Below are 17,220 nucleotides of genomic sequence, written 5' to 3' on the forward strand. Positions count from 1 at the left end.
GAGATATCATTCAAGATAACAGTTTGCCTGTGTTAGTGTTTATGTCCTAGAGGTCAGGGTTCCCATTCTGTTGGGGTTAACTGCCGTCATATATTCTCTGCCAAAGATAGACAAAGGGTATTTGAATGAGACGTGTGAACAGAACACACAGTACATTGATACAGGGTGTTACACACATGAGAACACACTGTGATGTTTTATTTTATCGAGTATTTTTGCATTAAATCTTCTGTTGAACCATGTTACTTGGTTAAGAAAGAGTTACAGTTTTACTAGCGACAATGCAAAGAACAACTAACATTGACCTTGTTGGCCACCAGATCAAAGCTTTGAAAATGAAGTGAAAAGCAAGACTTCTAACATCAATTATACCTGCTCCTAATTTCCATCATGCATGTGATGATAAGATTATTCTCCATAATAATCCCAGACATTATGCACACCTGTTCTTTTCATCTTGCAAAAGTTAAGCAGCGGAGGTCCTGATTAGTTCTGGGCTGGGAAACCACTTACAGCACAAACACGGGGAGTTGCTCACATGTTGCTCATAAATGGCCGCCATAGTAAATGTGATACATCACTGTAAAGCGTTTTCAGATTTGGCATCAGGTGGAAAAAGCATTGTATAATTTAAGTTTAATTTACCATTTGCTAAATGAAATGTGAGAGATCATTGGTGTCACGAATGTTCTCAGAGAGCACACTGAATATCATGCAGGGGAGTCTTAGTGGTCTTATAGTCCATGAGGCAGTCATCAATTTTGACCTAATCTGTACCACTTAAGGTGACTCAGTGACCCTTAGAATCCAGCCTCAGTGTATCATGGCCTACACAAAAATGTATGATAGCCATCCCAGGGTGGTAGCTGTAACCAGGTAGGGGTCAATGAAGAATTACACAGAGGTCAAAATTTAAAAAACCTCCAATCATGTAAAAACTATATCACATAATTTGTCTGATCATAATGATTCCAAAAAGGTATAGTTTGGACTATCTGTGATGGAATATTGTGGAGTTATACAGTAAAAACAGCAAAAATGGTGACAAAGGTCAGCTTCAGTTTGTACAGGGGTCAAAAGTTAAAGTTGCTCCAATTTCAGTAAAAAATGATGCAAATTATTGGTTGAAATAAAAAGATTAATAAATGGAATAGTTTTGGCTGTGTTGAATGTCTGGCCTCCAAAGTAAAGGTCAAACAAGGTCGACATCCATTGAATTCTATGCCATGTGACATATATTACCCTGTAACGTGATAACTAAGCATGACAGATGGTGCAAACTATTCCTTTTTAGAATCCTATTAACCCAAACAATAATTTGCATAATTTTTTTTACTGAAATTGGAGCAACTTCAACTTTTGACGCCTGTACAAACTGAAACTGACCTTTGTCACCATTTTTGCTGTTTTTACTCCATAACTCCATAATTTTCTGACATAGATGGTCCAAACTATACTTTTTTGCATTTGCTATGATCAGACAAATAATGTGATATTTTTTTCAACGTGACTGGAGCATTTTTACATTTTGACCTCTGTCCTGGGATGGCTATCATACAGTAGTGTTCAGAATAATAGTAGTGCTTTGTGACTAAAAAGATTAATCCAGGTTTTGAGTATATTTCTTATTGTTACATGGGAAACAAGGTACCAGTAGATTCAGTAGATTCTCACAAATCCAACAAGACCAAGCATTCATGATATGCACACTCTTAAGGCTATGAAATTGGGTGAAATCAAAGACAGTCTGGAGTTACCTGTAAGTGCTGTGACAGTTAGAAGACACCTGTGTGAAGCTAATTTATTTGCAAGAATCCCCCACAAAGTCCCTCTGTTAAATAAAAGACATGTGCAGAAGAGGTTACAATTTGCCAAAGAACACATCAACTGGCCTAAAGAGGAGGAATATTTTGTGGACTGATGAGAGTAAAATTGTTCTTTTTGGGTCCAAGGGCCGCAGACAGTTTGTGAGACGACCCCCAAACTCTGAATTCAAGCCACAGTTCACAGTGAAGACAGTGAAGCATGTTGGTGCAAGCATCATGATATGGGCATGTTTCTCCTACTATGGTGTTGGGCCTATATATCGCATACCAGATATCATGGATCAGTTTGGAAATGTCAAAATACTTGAAGAGGTCATGTTGCCTTATGCTGAAGAGGACATGCCCTTGAAATGGGTGTTTCAACAAGACAATGACCCCAAGCACACTAGTAAATGAGCAAAATCTTGGTTCCAAACCAACAAAATTAATGCCTCGCAGATGTGAAGAAATCATGAAAAACTGTGGTTATACAACTAAATACTAGTTTAGTGATTCACAGGATTGCTAAAAAAGCAGTTTGAACATAATAGTTTTGAGTTTGTAGCATCAACAGCAGATGCTACTATTATTGTGAACACCCCCTTTTCTACTATTTTTACTAATAGCCCAATTTCATAGCCTTTAGAGTGTGCATATCATGAATGCTTGGTCTTGTTGGATTTGTGAGAATCTACTGAATCTACTGGTACCTTGTTTCCCATGTAACAATAATAAATATACTCAAAACCTGGATTAATCTTTTTAGTCACATAGCACTACTATTATTCTGAACACTACTGTACATTTTTGTGTAGGCCATGATACACTGAGGCTGGATTCTAAGTGTCGTTTAGTCACCTTAAGTGGTACCGAAAACCTGCTTGGCCCGTGGACTATTAGTAGTAATCTTAGTGGATAACCTGGTGACAATACTGGGCTGTAGGAGCTGAGAAAGTGAGCTGTCATGGCACTGAGGGCAGACAAAGCAGCATTTCTTAGAGAAATCTATAAACGGGTGACACACCATCTATGGTCTACAGTGGTTTAAGGTACTTAAGACGGTATCCTGTGCACATTACTATGACAGGCCATAGTGCTCATGAGTTATGAAACACATCCATTTACCTATTTGATTTGCATACAATGAGGCTTACATTTGGTAAAAATCCTTGGCAGTAATCCTAACGTGAACTGCTTGTTGACACGCAGCTGAGAGCAGCAGCATGGACGCACTGGTGACTATATGGGAAATTCCAAATGAATCTAATTTTGGGAGTGTTGCTACTTTCTCCTCCTGTTATTTTTTTTTTACCTGTCTTTTCTTCCGATTATTTTCACTGTGTGTTTGAATAGAATGACTGTTCCCCTGGCTTGCCTTGTGGGTGCGCTCGGCTTGAGAGATTTTGCACTTCATCTATGCATATCACCCAGGAATATATATATATATGACAAAAGTAGCACAGAAAATGTTCATTGAACTGAATGATTTTAATATTTATTTTGAGCCTAGTTTTTTCTGTTTTATGTAGAATAATATATTGCCACTTGCTATTTTGAAAACCCTGACTGAGATGGTGTGGCGTTTTGAGGGTGTATGCGACATGACATTAAATCTTCAAGGTGAGCTCTTCTTGGAATGCAGGCATGTTTCTGAGGAGTTAATCTGACACCCTCACAGATGAGTAGTTTCTTAGGGATGAGGTACTCGCAGTGTGAGAGACTGAGTTATGACACTTCAGCTACACTAAGTGGCATGTTTCCCTGTGCACAAGCCTGTGCGCAAGTACCTCAATGCTGAAGACTCCAGCAGCAAGAAAAGACTAAGAGGACACCCTTGTGTTACCTAGATGGAGTAGATGGCTACTTTTGGGAGCTTAGGATCAACTGATGGTCTCCGTGGTTGTCAAGGACACAGGTCAGATGTGTAGTGTGGTGGAAGCCCCTGCACCAGCGGATGGTCCCAAACCCATGCCTTTCTTGTCTCATCATTGAAAAGCATGGCTACAAGTCAACTCAAAGACAGGAAAATTGCCATTAGAGCTAATAAATCCATTTCCATGAAATTGTGTTGATTAGTTCTTTTCAGTTATTACTTTATATTTTTCCATCCCATAGGGAATGCGCTAGTAGAATAAACTAGCCAACTACTCTTGATTCAGAGACGGATATTAAAACTTCATCTTCATCAACAAAGCTATTACAACCCACCTATCCCAGATTCCAGAGAACTGTTAGGGTGAAACTACAGTTGACTCAAGAAGAGACAGCTGTTGCATAGAAGAAGAAGAAGAAGTGTCTTTATTGTCATTGTACATATGGCATACATACACCGAAATTTGTCTTCTGCATTTACACACACACACGCACACACTCATCTTCAACCACTTAGTCCAATTACAGGTTGCGGGGAGCTGGAGCCTATCCCAGCAGTCATAGAGCGTGAGGTGGGGTGCACCCTGGACAGGACGCTAGTCTGTCGCAGGGCTCGTCTGCACTTAACCCATCCTAATTACAGTGAGACACAATCCAACCACTAGGCGCAGTGGACTGCCACAGTCTGGTGCCCAGGGACCAACTCTATAAGTAGAGACGCCACCTTGGTCAGGGACAGAGAACGGAGCAAACCCTAAGTAAGCATGTTTTTGATTGTGAGAGGAAACCGGAGCGCCAAGAGGAAACCCATGCAGACACGGGGATAACATGCAAACTCCACACAGAAAGAGTGGGAAGCAATCCCACAACCTTCTTGCTGTGAGGCACTCGTGCTAACCACTATTCCACCATGCTGCCGCTGTTATTACTACTAGTAGTAACAGCAGTACTAAAGTTCTCAATAGCCTATGTAGCTCCCTGTATGTCAAAGCATATGTGAGCCACATTTGGCTCAATTCTGCAGCACAAAAGTGTCTCTCCCCTGAAATACTACTCCAACTAGTACTACTAATCCTACTACTACTACAAAGGTGCCCAATAGCCTATGTCACTCCACACATGTCAAAGTATATGTGACCCAGGTTTGGCTAAATTCTAAGGTGTTGTTTGGATAAGAGAGGTACATACTAGAGGTGGGCGGATCGATCCTAATATCGATAATATTGATACCAATGCTGGTGTTGATATTGAACGATCCTCGTGTAAAAAGATCGATACTCAAGCGTTTTTTCTCTCCCGCATGCATTGACTGCTGCACATGCAGATTCATCAAAGTCTATTCTCTGTCTGTAAGTGCAGCGCTGCTCTGTGTCACACAACATGGAGCAGCGCACCCTTGTATTGTGGTTTGTCAGCCCTCTACCTCGGGAGATTTTGTTTTAAAAAATGTTGATTGTGATAATAAAGTATTTTGTTGTCACATACAATGTTTAGCGAATTTTTTTTTTTGGATCCTTTGGATCTATGATGCTTAAATATGAAAAAGTATCGGTATCAATATCGGCAATACTAGGCCTGTATTTACTTGGTATCAGATCAATACCAAAGTTCCCGGTATCGCCCACCTCTAGTACACACACACACACACACACACACGCACACACACACATACAGTTGTCACTCAGTATATAAATTGCCTCCATCCCAACACTTTTGGGAATGTGTTGCAGGCTCTAAAAGCAATATTGGACAAATGAAATTAAACTGACCACACAAAAGATGAAACATCCTATCTGTGTTTACATCTGCAATGACATAGAAGGCAAAATAAATGTAAGAATCAATGCTTATGTTTTGGTTGTCTATGTGTTTAGCATTTTCTATATCATCCCAATGTTTTCAGATTCAGGGTGGTAATTATTCATTGTAGGATATATACAGTTATTTTAAGACAATCTGATTGGATTGGATCGAAACTCATTAAAATACAGATAAAACTCACCGAAAAACAAGCCAGGAATTACATTAATGAGGTGGAATTTTTATAGTTATTGTCTGAATGTAATATTGCATTAGATACATAAAAATATGTTATATAGAGACCAACAGAAAAATTATTCTTTTTTCCGTCATGCAGAACTCTTTTCTCCATTCAGCCTCGGGGATTGTGACAAATTATGTGTCAAGGATTTATGATGTGAGACATAATAAGGCCACCCAGCTGTTAGAGTAAATGGATGTGCATATCTCAGTGACATCCACATGCCTGCTTAGCTGGCGGTGAACATGCGAGCCGTGATGTAGCACAGAATCACTGGACAGTTTCTCTTCAACTGTCAACAGCTACAATGCTTGAATGGATTTTTTTAGGTGCCCTAGGGTGTCACTGCATATATTCTCAACAGTGCATCCAGCACTTATCCTGTTTCATACATCAAATTGTAACCTTTCCATGGAATGCAACCGTAACAGAAAAGTAGCATCATGCAACACACAGTAATATCTTTCCCAAATTATTTTAGTTTTCTCACATTCCCTTACTACTTTAATAAATGCTGCATAAAAATCCAAATTAAATAAGCATGTAAAATATATTGTGACAATGTGCTGAGTCTGTTCTTGTGAAAAAACTTTTTTTTTTTTGGTTTGCTTGTTTGGCTGTTACACTGAGTTGATGTATTTTTTTAAAATGACACCACACCTGGTCACCCCATCTGGTGTCGAAGTGAGAAAATGTTTTCACATTGATTTGTAGTGCTAATCCTGTCACTAAAGGGGAAATTTCTACAAGCTTGTGACCACCTGCACATTCATATGCAAATTAAGATGATGGTCACACTTTGATATTGGAAAGCGTCATCATCTTGAGCTGATTTTGCAACTTCCCATAATGCCAAACGCAGTAGTTCTAGGCCTGTGCTTTGAGTGAAAATGCTTACAGCTTGCTTCATCATTCATTCATTTTCAATACCCATTTACTCCAATTAAGAATCACAGGGGGCTGGAGCCTATCCCAGCAGTCATAGGGCATGAGGCAGGGTACATTCTGGACAGGACGCCAGTCTACCACAGGACCACATATAGACAAACACATTCACACCCACACCTACAGACAATTTAAAGTTTCCAATTCCCCAAACCTGCATGTCTTTGGATGTGGTAGGGAGCCAGAGCACCAGGAGAGAACCCACAAACTCCACAAAGAAAGTCTCACGAGGGAAAAAATTACATGACCTTCTTGCTGTGAGGCAACAGTGCTAGCCATTAAGCCACCGTGCTGCCTTGCTTCATCATTTGGGATTTAAGAAGTCAAAAAGCTTATTACACCTGGGGTGGGGGGAAACATGCTGTCATTCACACAGCCTAGTGTCGCTTTTTTCATGATGCTGTCATAAAATATATAACATTTCTATAAAGCGGGCACTCATTACGCACTAAATTTAACCTTAACGTGACACCATCACAAAATTCTACTCCATTTAATGACAGTATCACAAACTAACAGATTAAATCACTTTTCGTGATGCGTTCATGTACTTGGCCTGAGAGCAGGTTGGATTCACACCAACAGGGATTGGCTGAGGATTGGCTGAAAATTCCACTGTTTACAGGCAGCACCAAAGAGTTAGTACAACTAGCATGTTTCACTCTTACCAGTGTACGAAGCAAAGTTGGTGGACAACAGACACCAGGGGAATATCTGCCACTGACACTGGACATTGTGCAAGCAACCCCCTCTCCGTTAATCATGTGTCACTCTTTCAGTTTCATAGACAATTATACAATAAATATTTTTGTTGAATATGTTAATCCTGGTTTGATTTCATGTCAGATTAGGCATGACAATGTCATGTTTGTCACAGAATCTGAAACAGGAGCAAAAATAAAATGTGATTTGATTTTGAAAAAATTAAAAAAAAAAATGCATCATAATTTTACAGTGCCTCTGGAAAGTATTGACAGCACTTCACTTTTTCCAAACTTTATTTCACAGCCTTATTCCAAAATGGATCATTTGTATTTATTTATTTATTGGCAAGTGTATTTAAAAAAAGAAACTATGAAATCACATGTACATAAGTATTTAGTCTCTTTGTTCAGTACTTTGTTGATGTACCTTTGGCAGCAATTACAGCCTTCAGTTGTCTTGAATATGATGCCACAACCTTGGTGCACCTATCTTTTGACAGTTTTGCTCATTCCTCTTTGCAGCACCTCTCAGGTTCCATCAAGTTGGATGGGGAGTGTCAGTGCACAGCCATTTTCAGATCTCTCCGGAGATGTTCAAGCGGATTCAGGTTTGGGCTCTGGCTGGGCCATTCAAGGACATTCACAGAGTTGTCCTGAAGCCACTCCTTTGATATCTTGGCTGTGTGCTTAAGGTCACTGTCCTGCTGAAAGATGAACCGTCGCCCCAGTCTGAGATCAAGCGTGCTCTGGAGCAGGTTTTCATCCAGGATGTCCCTACACATTGCTGCATTCTTCTTTTCCTCAATCCTGATCAGTCTCCCAGTTCATGTTCCTAAAAAACATCCCTCACAGCATGATGCTGCCACCACCATGCTTTACTGTAGGGATGGTGCCTGGTTTCCTCCAAGCATGACACCTGGCATTCACACCAAAGAGTTCAATTTTTGTCTCATCAGACCAGAGAATTTTGTTTCTGATGGTCTGAGAGTCCTTCAGGTAGCTTTTGACAAACTCCAGGTGGGCTGCCATTTTCCTTTTACTAAGGAGTGGCTTCCGTCTGGCCACTCTACCATAAAGGCCTGATTGGTGGATTGCTGCAGAGATGGTTGTCCTTCTGGAAGGTTCTCTTCTCTCCACAGAGGAATATTGGAGCTCTGACAGAGTGACCATTGGGTTCTTGGTCACCTCCCTGACTAAGGGCCCTTCTCCCTGATTGCTCAGTTTAGACAAGCAGCCAGCTCTTGGAAGAGTCCTGGTGGATCTGAACTGCTTCCATTTATGGATGATGGAGGCCACTGTGCTCACTGGGACCTTCAAAGCAGGAGAAATGTTTCTGTACCTTTCCCCAAATTTGTGCCTTGAGACAATCCTGTCTCAGGGGTTTACAAACAATTTAACTGACTTCATCCTTGGTTTCTGCACTAGTGGTGGACTTGATATGTAGACAAGTGTGTGTCTTTCTAAATCATGTCCAATCAACTGAATTTACCCCAGGTGCAGTGCAATTAACATGTATTAACATCTCAAGGATGATCAGTGGAACAGGATGCACCTGAGAACAATTTTGAGCTTCATGGCAAAAGCTGTGAATCCTTATATATGTGTGATTTCTTAGCGTATTTATTTTTAATAAATTTGCAAAGATCTTAAAAAAATTTCAATTTGTCATTATGGGGTAGTGTGTGTACAAATTTGACGAAAAAAGTAATTTCACCCATTTTGGAATAAGGCTGTAACATAACAAAATGTGGAAAAGTGAAGCGCTGTGAATACTTTCCGGATGCACCGTACGTTTAAAGTGAGTTCACTGCAAATCCGTGAGTGCTTGCTGGGAATCCAAAGTGGTCTTTCTGCCTGATTCCTGCAAATTGTGTTTCACCAGTTTTAGTGCAGCAGATAACAGAATATTTATAGAAGAAATCTTCAAATGGTGATACAAGCACCAAATTTGGCACAAATACTCGTTAGACATTGCTCTTTTGAGAAAACCAACTGGCCACTTGAATTTTCAATAGGCGGCCAGGTAAGGGGTCAACTCAGAATTACAGAATTTAGAATTTAGTGTTCATTGCTGGGAAATCTGTGGAACGTTAGCTTCTTTCTTGCACTTGATATTTAATTTGTGAATTATTGCAATGAGTCAAAGAACAAATGTCACATTCTGAGGCACCATTTCTGCTAAAAAAAAAATGTAAACAAAATAAAAAAACAATCTACTGCATCTGAAATACGTACTGTGTGCACAGGGCATTATGGGATGCTGCAAAACACTGTCTGCTGAGCTATGACACTGCAGGAAATCTTAAAGTAAATCTGGAAATTATATTTATAATTCAGATTGGGGCCACTTACTGCCCCAAGTGGAAGATTGCAAGTGTTTTGGCTACATCAGTAAACCAGACATTCCTTCAGACGGGCTTAGAAGGAACTGAAACTCTTAATTTATTGTCTTCAATTTACAACAACACACACCTCCAGTCATAAAGTTTGACAGCTGACTGAAAGATTAACATGGTGGATAGAAGCATTTGGAATGTCTTTTGATCTCAGCTGTACTTAAGGAAAGAACTGTGCAATTTATTTTTTTACCGAAGACGAGCGATGTGCTAACAACAAACATTATGATGATATGCAAATGCCAGAAGATGATGATGATGTGTATTACTGATAACATCTAACAGCTGTTTAGAAGAAGTATAAATTCTTTTTGCACAGACTAGTTAATAGCATTGAGAAAAACACACCTGATATATTCAAATGTTTTATGCAAAAACATATTGTGTGAAAAATGTATGCTGTTTTGTTTTGTTGTTGTTTTAAATGCCATAAGACAAGAAACTGTAATTAAAGGTGACAATTTAAATAAAGAGCTGCTTAATTTTTAAAAAAGGAAATTTGAATTAAACATAAAAGTGGAAAATTATGATGATTTTGGGTTGGGTTTTTTTGTTTTTTGTTTTTTTTAAGACTGAATCCAAGAAAGCTCTGCCAGAGGGCTGAAGAAAGAAGAAGAAATTAATTTACATGACCCAGAGTTAAACTCACAAGACTTGGGTACTGATCTCACCAAACCTGGATACTTCCCAAAAAATCAAATCTATTTTTATTGGTGGAAAATTTGCTAAATTTACAAATGACCACCCTTTTGAGGTGGAGAAATTACCCTCTTCACTGTATTTAAGATGAACGCAAACCTTTAAGGAGATCTTTTTGAACAGCTGAGCATAGCTAAAACTCTTAGAATCGCATCTGGTGATCAAGGACTCTGTCCGAAGTCTCCACGACACTGCCACTGCTACTTCTCCAATCCAATCAAAGTACTTCAAGTATTTCATTAAAATTCCTCCTGGATGCCTCCCTTCTGATTATGTCCAACTGAGAGTAGACCCAGCGACGGACCCATACTATGCTGCAGAGGTTGACCTGGGAACCCTATGAATCCTCCCAGGGAGTCTGGAAGAGGAAGGAATAGAAGGAAGGACTCCTGGACTACATTCTTTATTGTCTGGCTGCTACTTTGATACAGGCCTGGGTATGTCAGTATAAAACAGATAGATGGATAACAATCAAATATGACAATAAATCGAGCTAAGTCAAGGGTGTATTTCATGGTCCAGTGAAGCAGAACCATTTTAATATTTCAGCATCATTGTCAAACTATGATGCCTGTGTTGTAGTTTGCATGTCAAACATGAAGTCAAAGTTCCTTGGAGGACCAGAAAGCTGTACATTTTCACTGTGAGTCACATCTTTTATGCATGAACGCTGCACGCATAGGGGCCCAAAAACATGAACATCTGCCAATTATGCCAACGAAAAGAACGGACCGTCAAGTTGATTCCAAAGCTGTATCTTAACGTGGAATAATTCATGTCTCCAGCCTGTGGCAGTTGTTGATATCTCACTGACACATTTTTGGCTTTGGGTAAAAAAATATGTTTGGATGTCCTTCGGTATTATGGGCTCTTTGAAACAAAAGGCCAGGTTACCTTTCATCCTTTCATTTGTTCGCCAGGTGCATGAACAAAGACATGCAATTAGGAGATTTGGAATCAATCAGCCTAGAAAGGAGATAAGTGGTCTTGATGTTATCATCTTTAATGTGAGTGTTTTTAGTGCCATGCAGAAAAGCATGCGCATATCAGCACCTCTTTTAACCTATTTACATCCTGGCAGGTGTATTGGATTATGTAAAGCGTGAGTGAGTTAAAAAGAAATGGACCTGATAAATCTGAGCTTCTTCCTTAGGGTGTTAAAAACGTTACTAAGTTTTTTTTCTTTTAAGTATGTGCCAGCCAACATCTGCGACAGCTTTTGACTTTCGGTATTGATGGTAGTTTCGATAATTCATGTGTTTGCACACCCTCCTCCGTCCTTCTGCCCCTGGTTTGTGACGTAACCGCTTTGAACTGGGATCCTCTTTTAACTCCACAGAAAACTATGCATTATTAAAACAAAATACTCAGAAAAAACGGGTGAACAAGGCTTCTTGTGTGCGTTGTGTAGACCACATCACAGACAAGGAAGCAGATAAAGCCTTGGGTTTCAGTCCTCTGAATTATTAAAAAGACGTTTTATTGGTTTGTCCTACCTAACAAGTTTTTTCCTTCCCACTGTTGCCAAGTGCTTGCTCACAGGGGTCGTTTTGACCGTTGGGGTTTTACATAATTATTGTATGGCCTTGCCTTACAATATAAAGCGCATTGGGGCAACTGTTTGTTGTGATTTGGCGCTATATAAATAAAATTGATTGATTGATTGATGGAGACCGTACACGTTATTGAACAAATCTGTAAGGGAAAACTGCAGTGATCATTTAAATGTTTCTTAGTTAAATGATGAAGAATATCACTGGAAATATTGAATGATTTAAAGTCAGTAATATGTCTGTTTTTATTTAATTACACTGTGTGTCTCTGAAAACCTATTGTTTTCCTCTGTGTGTGTGTGTGTGTGTGTGTGTGTGTGTGTGTGTGTGGTGTGTGTGTGTGTGTGTGTGTGTGTGTGTGTGTGTGTGTGTGTGTGTGTGTGTGTGTGTGTGTGTGTGTGTGTGTGTGTGTGTGTGTGTTTGTCTTTATTACATTGAGGGAACCAGAATCTGACAGCGAGTGTGGGGACCAAAACTTTTGTGGGGACCAAAAACCCGGTTCCCTATAATCACACTGTGTAACACAATTTTTGTTCCTGGCTTTTAAGTGTTATATTTCAACTGCTTATGTCTAAAGTCTATGGAAAAATGACTACATTCAGCACAAACTTTGATTTTATTTTTTTTAACGTTCTAGAAAGTTCTAAAAGTTTCTTGAAATTTCTAGATAATTCTGAAAACTTCTAGGAAATTCTGGACATTTCTAGCAGTTAAAGAATATTCTAGAAGACTACTCGGTAGTAGTGAAGGTGAATCGAGAATATTCTTGAAAACAGACAAATTTCAAAATATCATTGTCCTAATCACAGAAGCAAAGTTTCTGTGGAATAACAGCTATTTTCTATTTATTTAAGGCATAACAGGTTAGGAAAACACATTGTGTACCCAGGAACAAAACAAAAATAAAAAATTTTTACATAGTGTTATGATTGCAGAAACAGTGAAAAGAGGCCTGAAATAATATTAATAATTAATAATTATAATACCCCCACAAGTGGCAAAACAAGTTTTGTTTGTGTGCTAAAGTGTGCACACATGCATCTGTGTGGACAAGACAACTTAAAAAATGAGATGATTTCTTTCAATCTTGGTGGGAAATTTACTTGGATAGACATCAAGAGGTGAATAGATTTTGGAGAACTTTATTCAAATGTCAATGTCAAGGGAAACATGGTTCGAGAAACGCCTTTTTTATATCTCAGCAATCAGTAACGTTATATGGATGATCCCAAGGAGATATTGAACAACAAACTATTTGTGATTGATTGGCATGATTGACTTCATAATGAAGTCACACAGAATCATATGATGAAGTCATATATAGTCAACATTGTACATTGATGTTGTGGTGTGTAGAGCGCACAGGGTATGCATCAGCCCTCTAATACCTTTCCTTTTATATGTCCTAAGCATCAACTTCTAGAATACATTTAAATCAGATATTTCCAGTTTGCAACAAACATTTTGACTTTACGTGTCAAACTTCCTTCATTTGCAGATTTGAATTTGATATTTTAGGCATGTGCTCCAGAAATAGACATGCTTAGTGTCTGCTCACTAAATTTCCACTATTCAAGTATGACTAATCTGTCCTCTGTAGGTATTTCAGACCTCCTGACTGTCCTACCTGTCTTTGACCTCTGCCTCCACAGGTTCTTCTGTGCTGTCCTTAACAACTTCTTTGACTCTGTGTTCGTCTTCTTTCCTCGTCGAACTGGTCTTTGGGGATTCCTCATTGTCCTGGAGTGCTTGGATGGTGTTCTGCTCTTGGTGCCATGACTGATGCCCTGTTCTGACATAGACAGGTGTGGGCCCTGATGTTGGTGCCAGGATGCTGTGGACGGGGCTGTTATTCTTCCGTATCCCTCCTCCTCCAACATTTCTATCCCTTGAGTGACTCTTGAGGCGGCCCTGGACAGGCGGACCTCTGTGGTCCAAGCCGTCCTGCTGGATGTAGCCTCCGACCCCACCAACACCACCACCCATACTACCAGCAGAACCCTTGAGATGAATGGCTGAACCAGCGCATCGGAGCCTGAGGATCTGCTTCACATCAAATTCCTTCTTGCCTGACAAAGACATCCTCCTCTGGGTTTGGAGCAAAGGTAATGGAGTGTTGAATTCCCAAAAACATGGAGAGTAGAGAAGAGAAGAGCCTTGGTTTCAGTCCTTACTGGACTACAATGTGCCTCCTCTCCTCCGTTATTGTCTCACTACTATCATGACCGCCCCCTCCTCCTGCTCCAACTCCTCCGTTGTTCTTTTAGTGGCGCTGGAAAGCAGTGCTCTGCAGCCTTTGTTCCTGTGTCTGAGTCTGTTACCCTCCCTCCAACTCTGTATGTCTCAGTCTTTTTCTCTTTCCCTCCTGTGCTGCTGCTGTTTCTCCTGTGCTGCTGTTTCTCCTGTGCTGCTGCTGCTGCTGCTGTGCCGCTGGAGCTGAGTTAATGCACATGCATGATCCACACTCCTCCCTTACTCCTCTCCTCTTTCTCCCTCTCCCTCTATGCTTGTATATCCTATGCACTCTCTCTGAGACAGGCGCATGTAGTCTAGAAATAAAATAAGACAATTTTCCCAAGCCCTGCCCAGTCCTGCCTGCTGCTGTTGTGCATCTGTGTTTGTCAGGATGTGAATGTTCACATGTATGCGTGTGTGTGTGTGTGTGTGTGGTTGTGTGTGTGTGTGTGTGTGTGTGGTGTGTGTGTGTGTGTGTGTGTGTGTGTGTGTGTGTGTGTGTGTGTGTGTGTGTGGGTGTGGTGATAACAAGGATGCCTGCTCTTCCTGCAAAAAACAGAGGGGAGGAGGAGAGGGAGGGGTATAACTGAGCCAGGAGGATGAGGTCCACACCTTAACAAAAGTAGATCTTGCTCTCAAAAGAAGGGAAGAGGCAGACTATAAAGTACCTGTACAACATTAGCTGTCACACATGAACATATGTGGAATTCACATGCATGCTAATCCATCTCACAAATGCAGTATTAAATATATTAACTTGGGATGTCCAAATATGATCAAATCAATCAGAATTGGTCCGATCATGGGTGTTTTTTTTGATCTGTATCAGACAAATTAAATCCCGTTAAACTTGAGTGACCAAGTAGGTGCCTCACAGAAATATTAACCCTAACTTTTAAGATTTATGTAATTTATTACATGACAAATTTCCATTTACTTTTTTTATATAATTTTAATACAAACCTACCAAATAAACCTTACATGATGCATATTTATTACTGTAATAATCCTATTTATTTGAAATGCATAATCCTCAGCTTTATGTATTTAGTATTAATAAAATAAATTACTCTAAATCAATAATAATGACAATATTTATTTAAAATACATAAAGTATATTGTTTGAATTGCATAAAATTATGTTACCTATACAAGATAAATGGCATAGGTAACAAATTATTATGCAATTCAAACAATATACTTTGTATTTTAAATAAATACTGTCATTATTATTGATTTAGAGTAATTATATTTATTAATACTAATTACATAAAGCTGAGGATTATGCACTTCAAATAAATAGGATTTAGTACAGTAATGAATATGCATCATGTAAGGTTTATTTGAGGTTTGTATTAAAATATCTAAAAAAAAGTAAATGGGAATTTGTCATGTAATAAATTACATCAATCTTAAAGGTTAGGGTTAAATATCTGTGAGTGTGTCTGTTCCCTCTGCTTCACTTTGTAATCACAGCACAAAGGGTCCAAGCAGATAATCTACTGCGGCTTCACAAGAGAGCCACGGTGCACGTTTTAAAAGCAATTTAACACCCATTCACAGCAAATCAGTTTTACTCACACAGATCATCAACAGCGCACGTCAGTCTCGGTCTGCCGTGCGGAGCAGTAACAGCTGCCCTGGTGAGAGTTTCAAAAACATATTTCACATGGCTTTAAATGATCAATTTCTGGTGGCACATCCACAAAGAATAACCAAGTGTTTCTCCTCGTCATGTCTGTGTTTCGTCTTGTTTACAAAAGCAGTATAGGTGTGTAGCCAGAGGAGCGAGGAGTCAAAAGAATTACAAGTTTCAAAAAAGAATAACAAGTAAAGTGTTCAGTCACTATTATTCCATGTCCTTGTTTACCAGCTACAATTGTGCACAGAGTGGCAGAGGTGGTGGCCAAGTGGTTAGCGCACTTGGTTTCAGATTAGATTAGATAGAACTTTATTAATCCCTTGGGAAGACTCCCTCTGGGAAATTGAGGTTCCAGCAGCGTTGTATAGCAGCACACAGGGTAAGAAGCACACAGAGTATCAAACATGAAAGTAAAAAAGAAAAACAGTTTGCAATATAAATACACAATATAAATACCAGACATACTGATCAGTACAGAAGAGCCTTGGTTCATCTCTACACCAGCTTCCAGTCAGCTATCACATTGATTTTAAAATCCTGCTCATTGTATTTAAATGCTTGAGCTGTTGTCCTCTTATGTCATTATTGACGACCCAACTTTTATTGTATTTATTTGTGTTTGGATCTTGTATTTTCTATTTTTGTATTTTTATACTCTTTTATTTTGTATCTGTGAAGAACTTTGGGTGGCTTTGGTTGCTGTAAATGTGCTACATAAATAAATTTGACTTTGACTTTGAATACTGGTTTATTGGCTACTACTGTTCCTCTCATTTCAGTGTGGAAGGGTCCCGCTTCAAACCCCACCCCTGCCACATTTCTCCATATAATGTGGAGTTGCGTCAGGAAGGGCATCCGGTGTAAAACGTGTGCCAATTCAACATGCAGGTCCACCTTGATTTGCTGTGGCGACCCCAAGTGCTAAACAAGGGAGTAGCTGAAGGACTTAATATATACATTTTTTTTAATCTATAAATGAATACAAAGCTTAAGAAGCAGCTTGGATTGAAGGTGGGGTTTTTTTCTGAAAGCACAGCAGAACTGTTAAAGTGCTAAGCATGCACAATGGATTGACTTTAATGTGCTGGCATTCTGCTGTGGGCAAGTGTAATATCAAGAAAAATACAAGGATCACAGAGGGACTCAGTACTGGCACATAATCAATATTAAATGACTTGGATCAGGATCTGATATTAAAAAAATCTGATCAGATCAGGATATCATTAATATTCACGCTAATATGGAGGCACGCATAAATGTATCACTGAGAAACAGACATCCATGGAGTGTGCTCTTCAAAATCTCACGAGGAAATCTCTCGGTGCAGT

The 17,220-nt window shown here is 39.4% G+C and overlaps 1 protein-coding gene across 1 annotated transcript in view; it reads right to left on the reverse strand.

Moving 5' to 3' along the window:
* klhl4 (kelch-like family member 4) overlaps positions 1-14,641 on the reverse strand; it is a 142,525-nt gene extending 127,884 nt beyond the window's left edge. Inside the window, 1 exon segment of the mRNA XM_034181012.1 lies at positions 13,635-14,641. Coding sequence (XP_034036903.1) covers positions 13,635-14,097 — 463 coding nt within the window. The 5' untranslated portion in view covers positions 14,098-14,641.
* Between the last annotated feature and the right edge of the window lie 2,579 nt (positions 14,642-17,220).

Source organism: Thalassophryne amazonica, chromosome 11 (assembly GCF_902500255.1).
Source record: "Thalassophryne amazonica chromosome 11, fThaAma1.1, whole genome shotgun sequence".
In the NCBI taxonomy this organism is placed as follows: Eukaryota; Metazoa; Chordata; class Actinopteri; order Batrachoidiformes; family Batrachoididae; genus Thalassophryne; species Thalassophryne amazonica.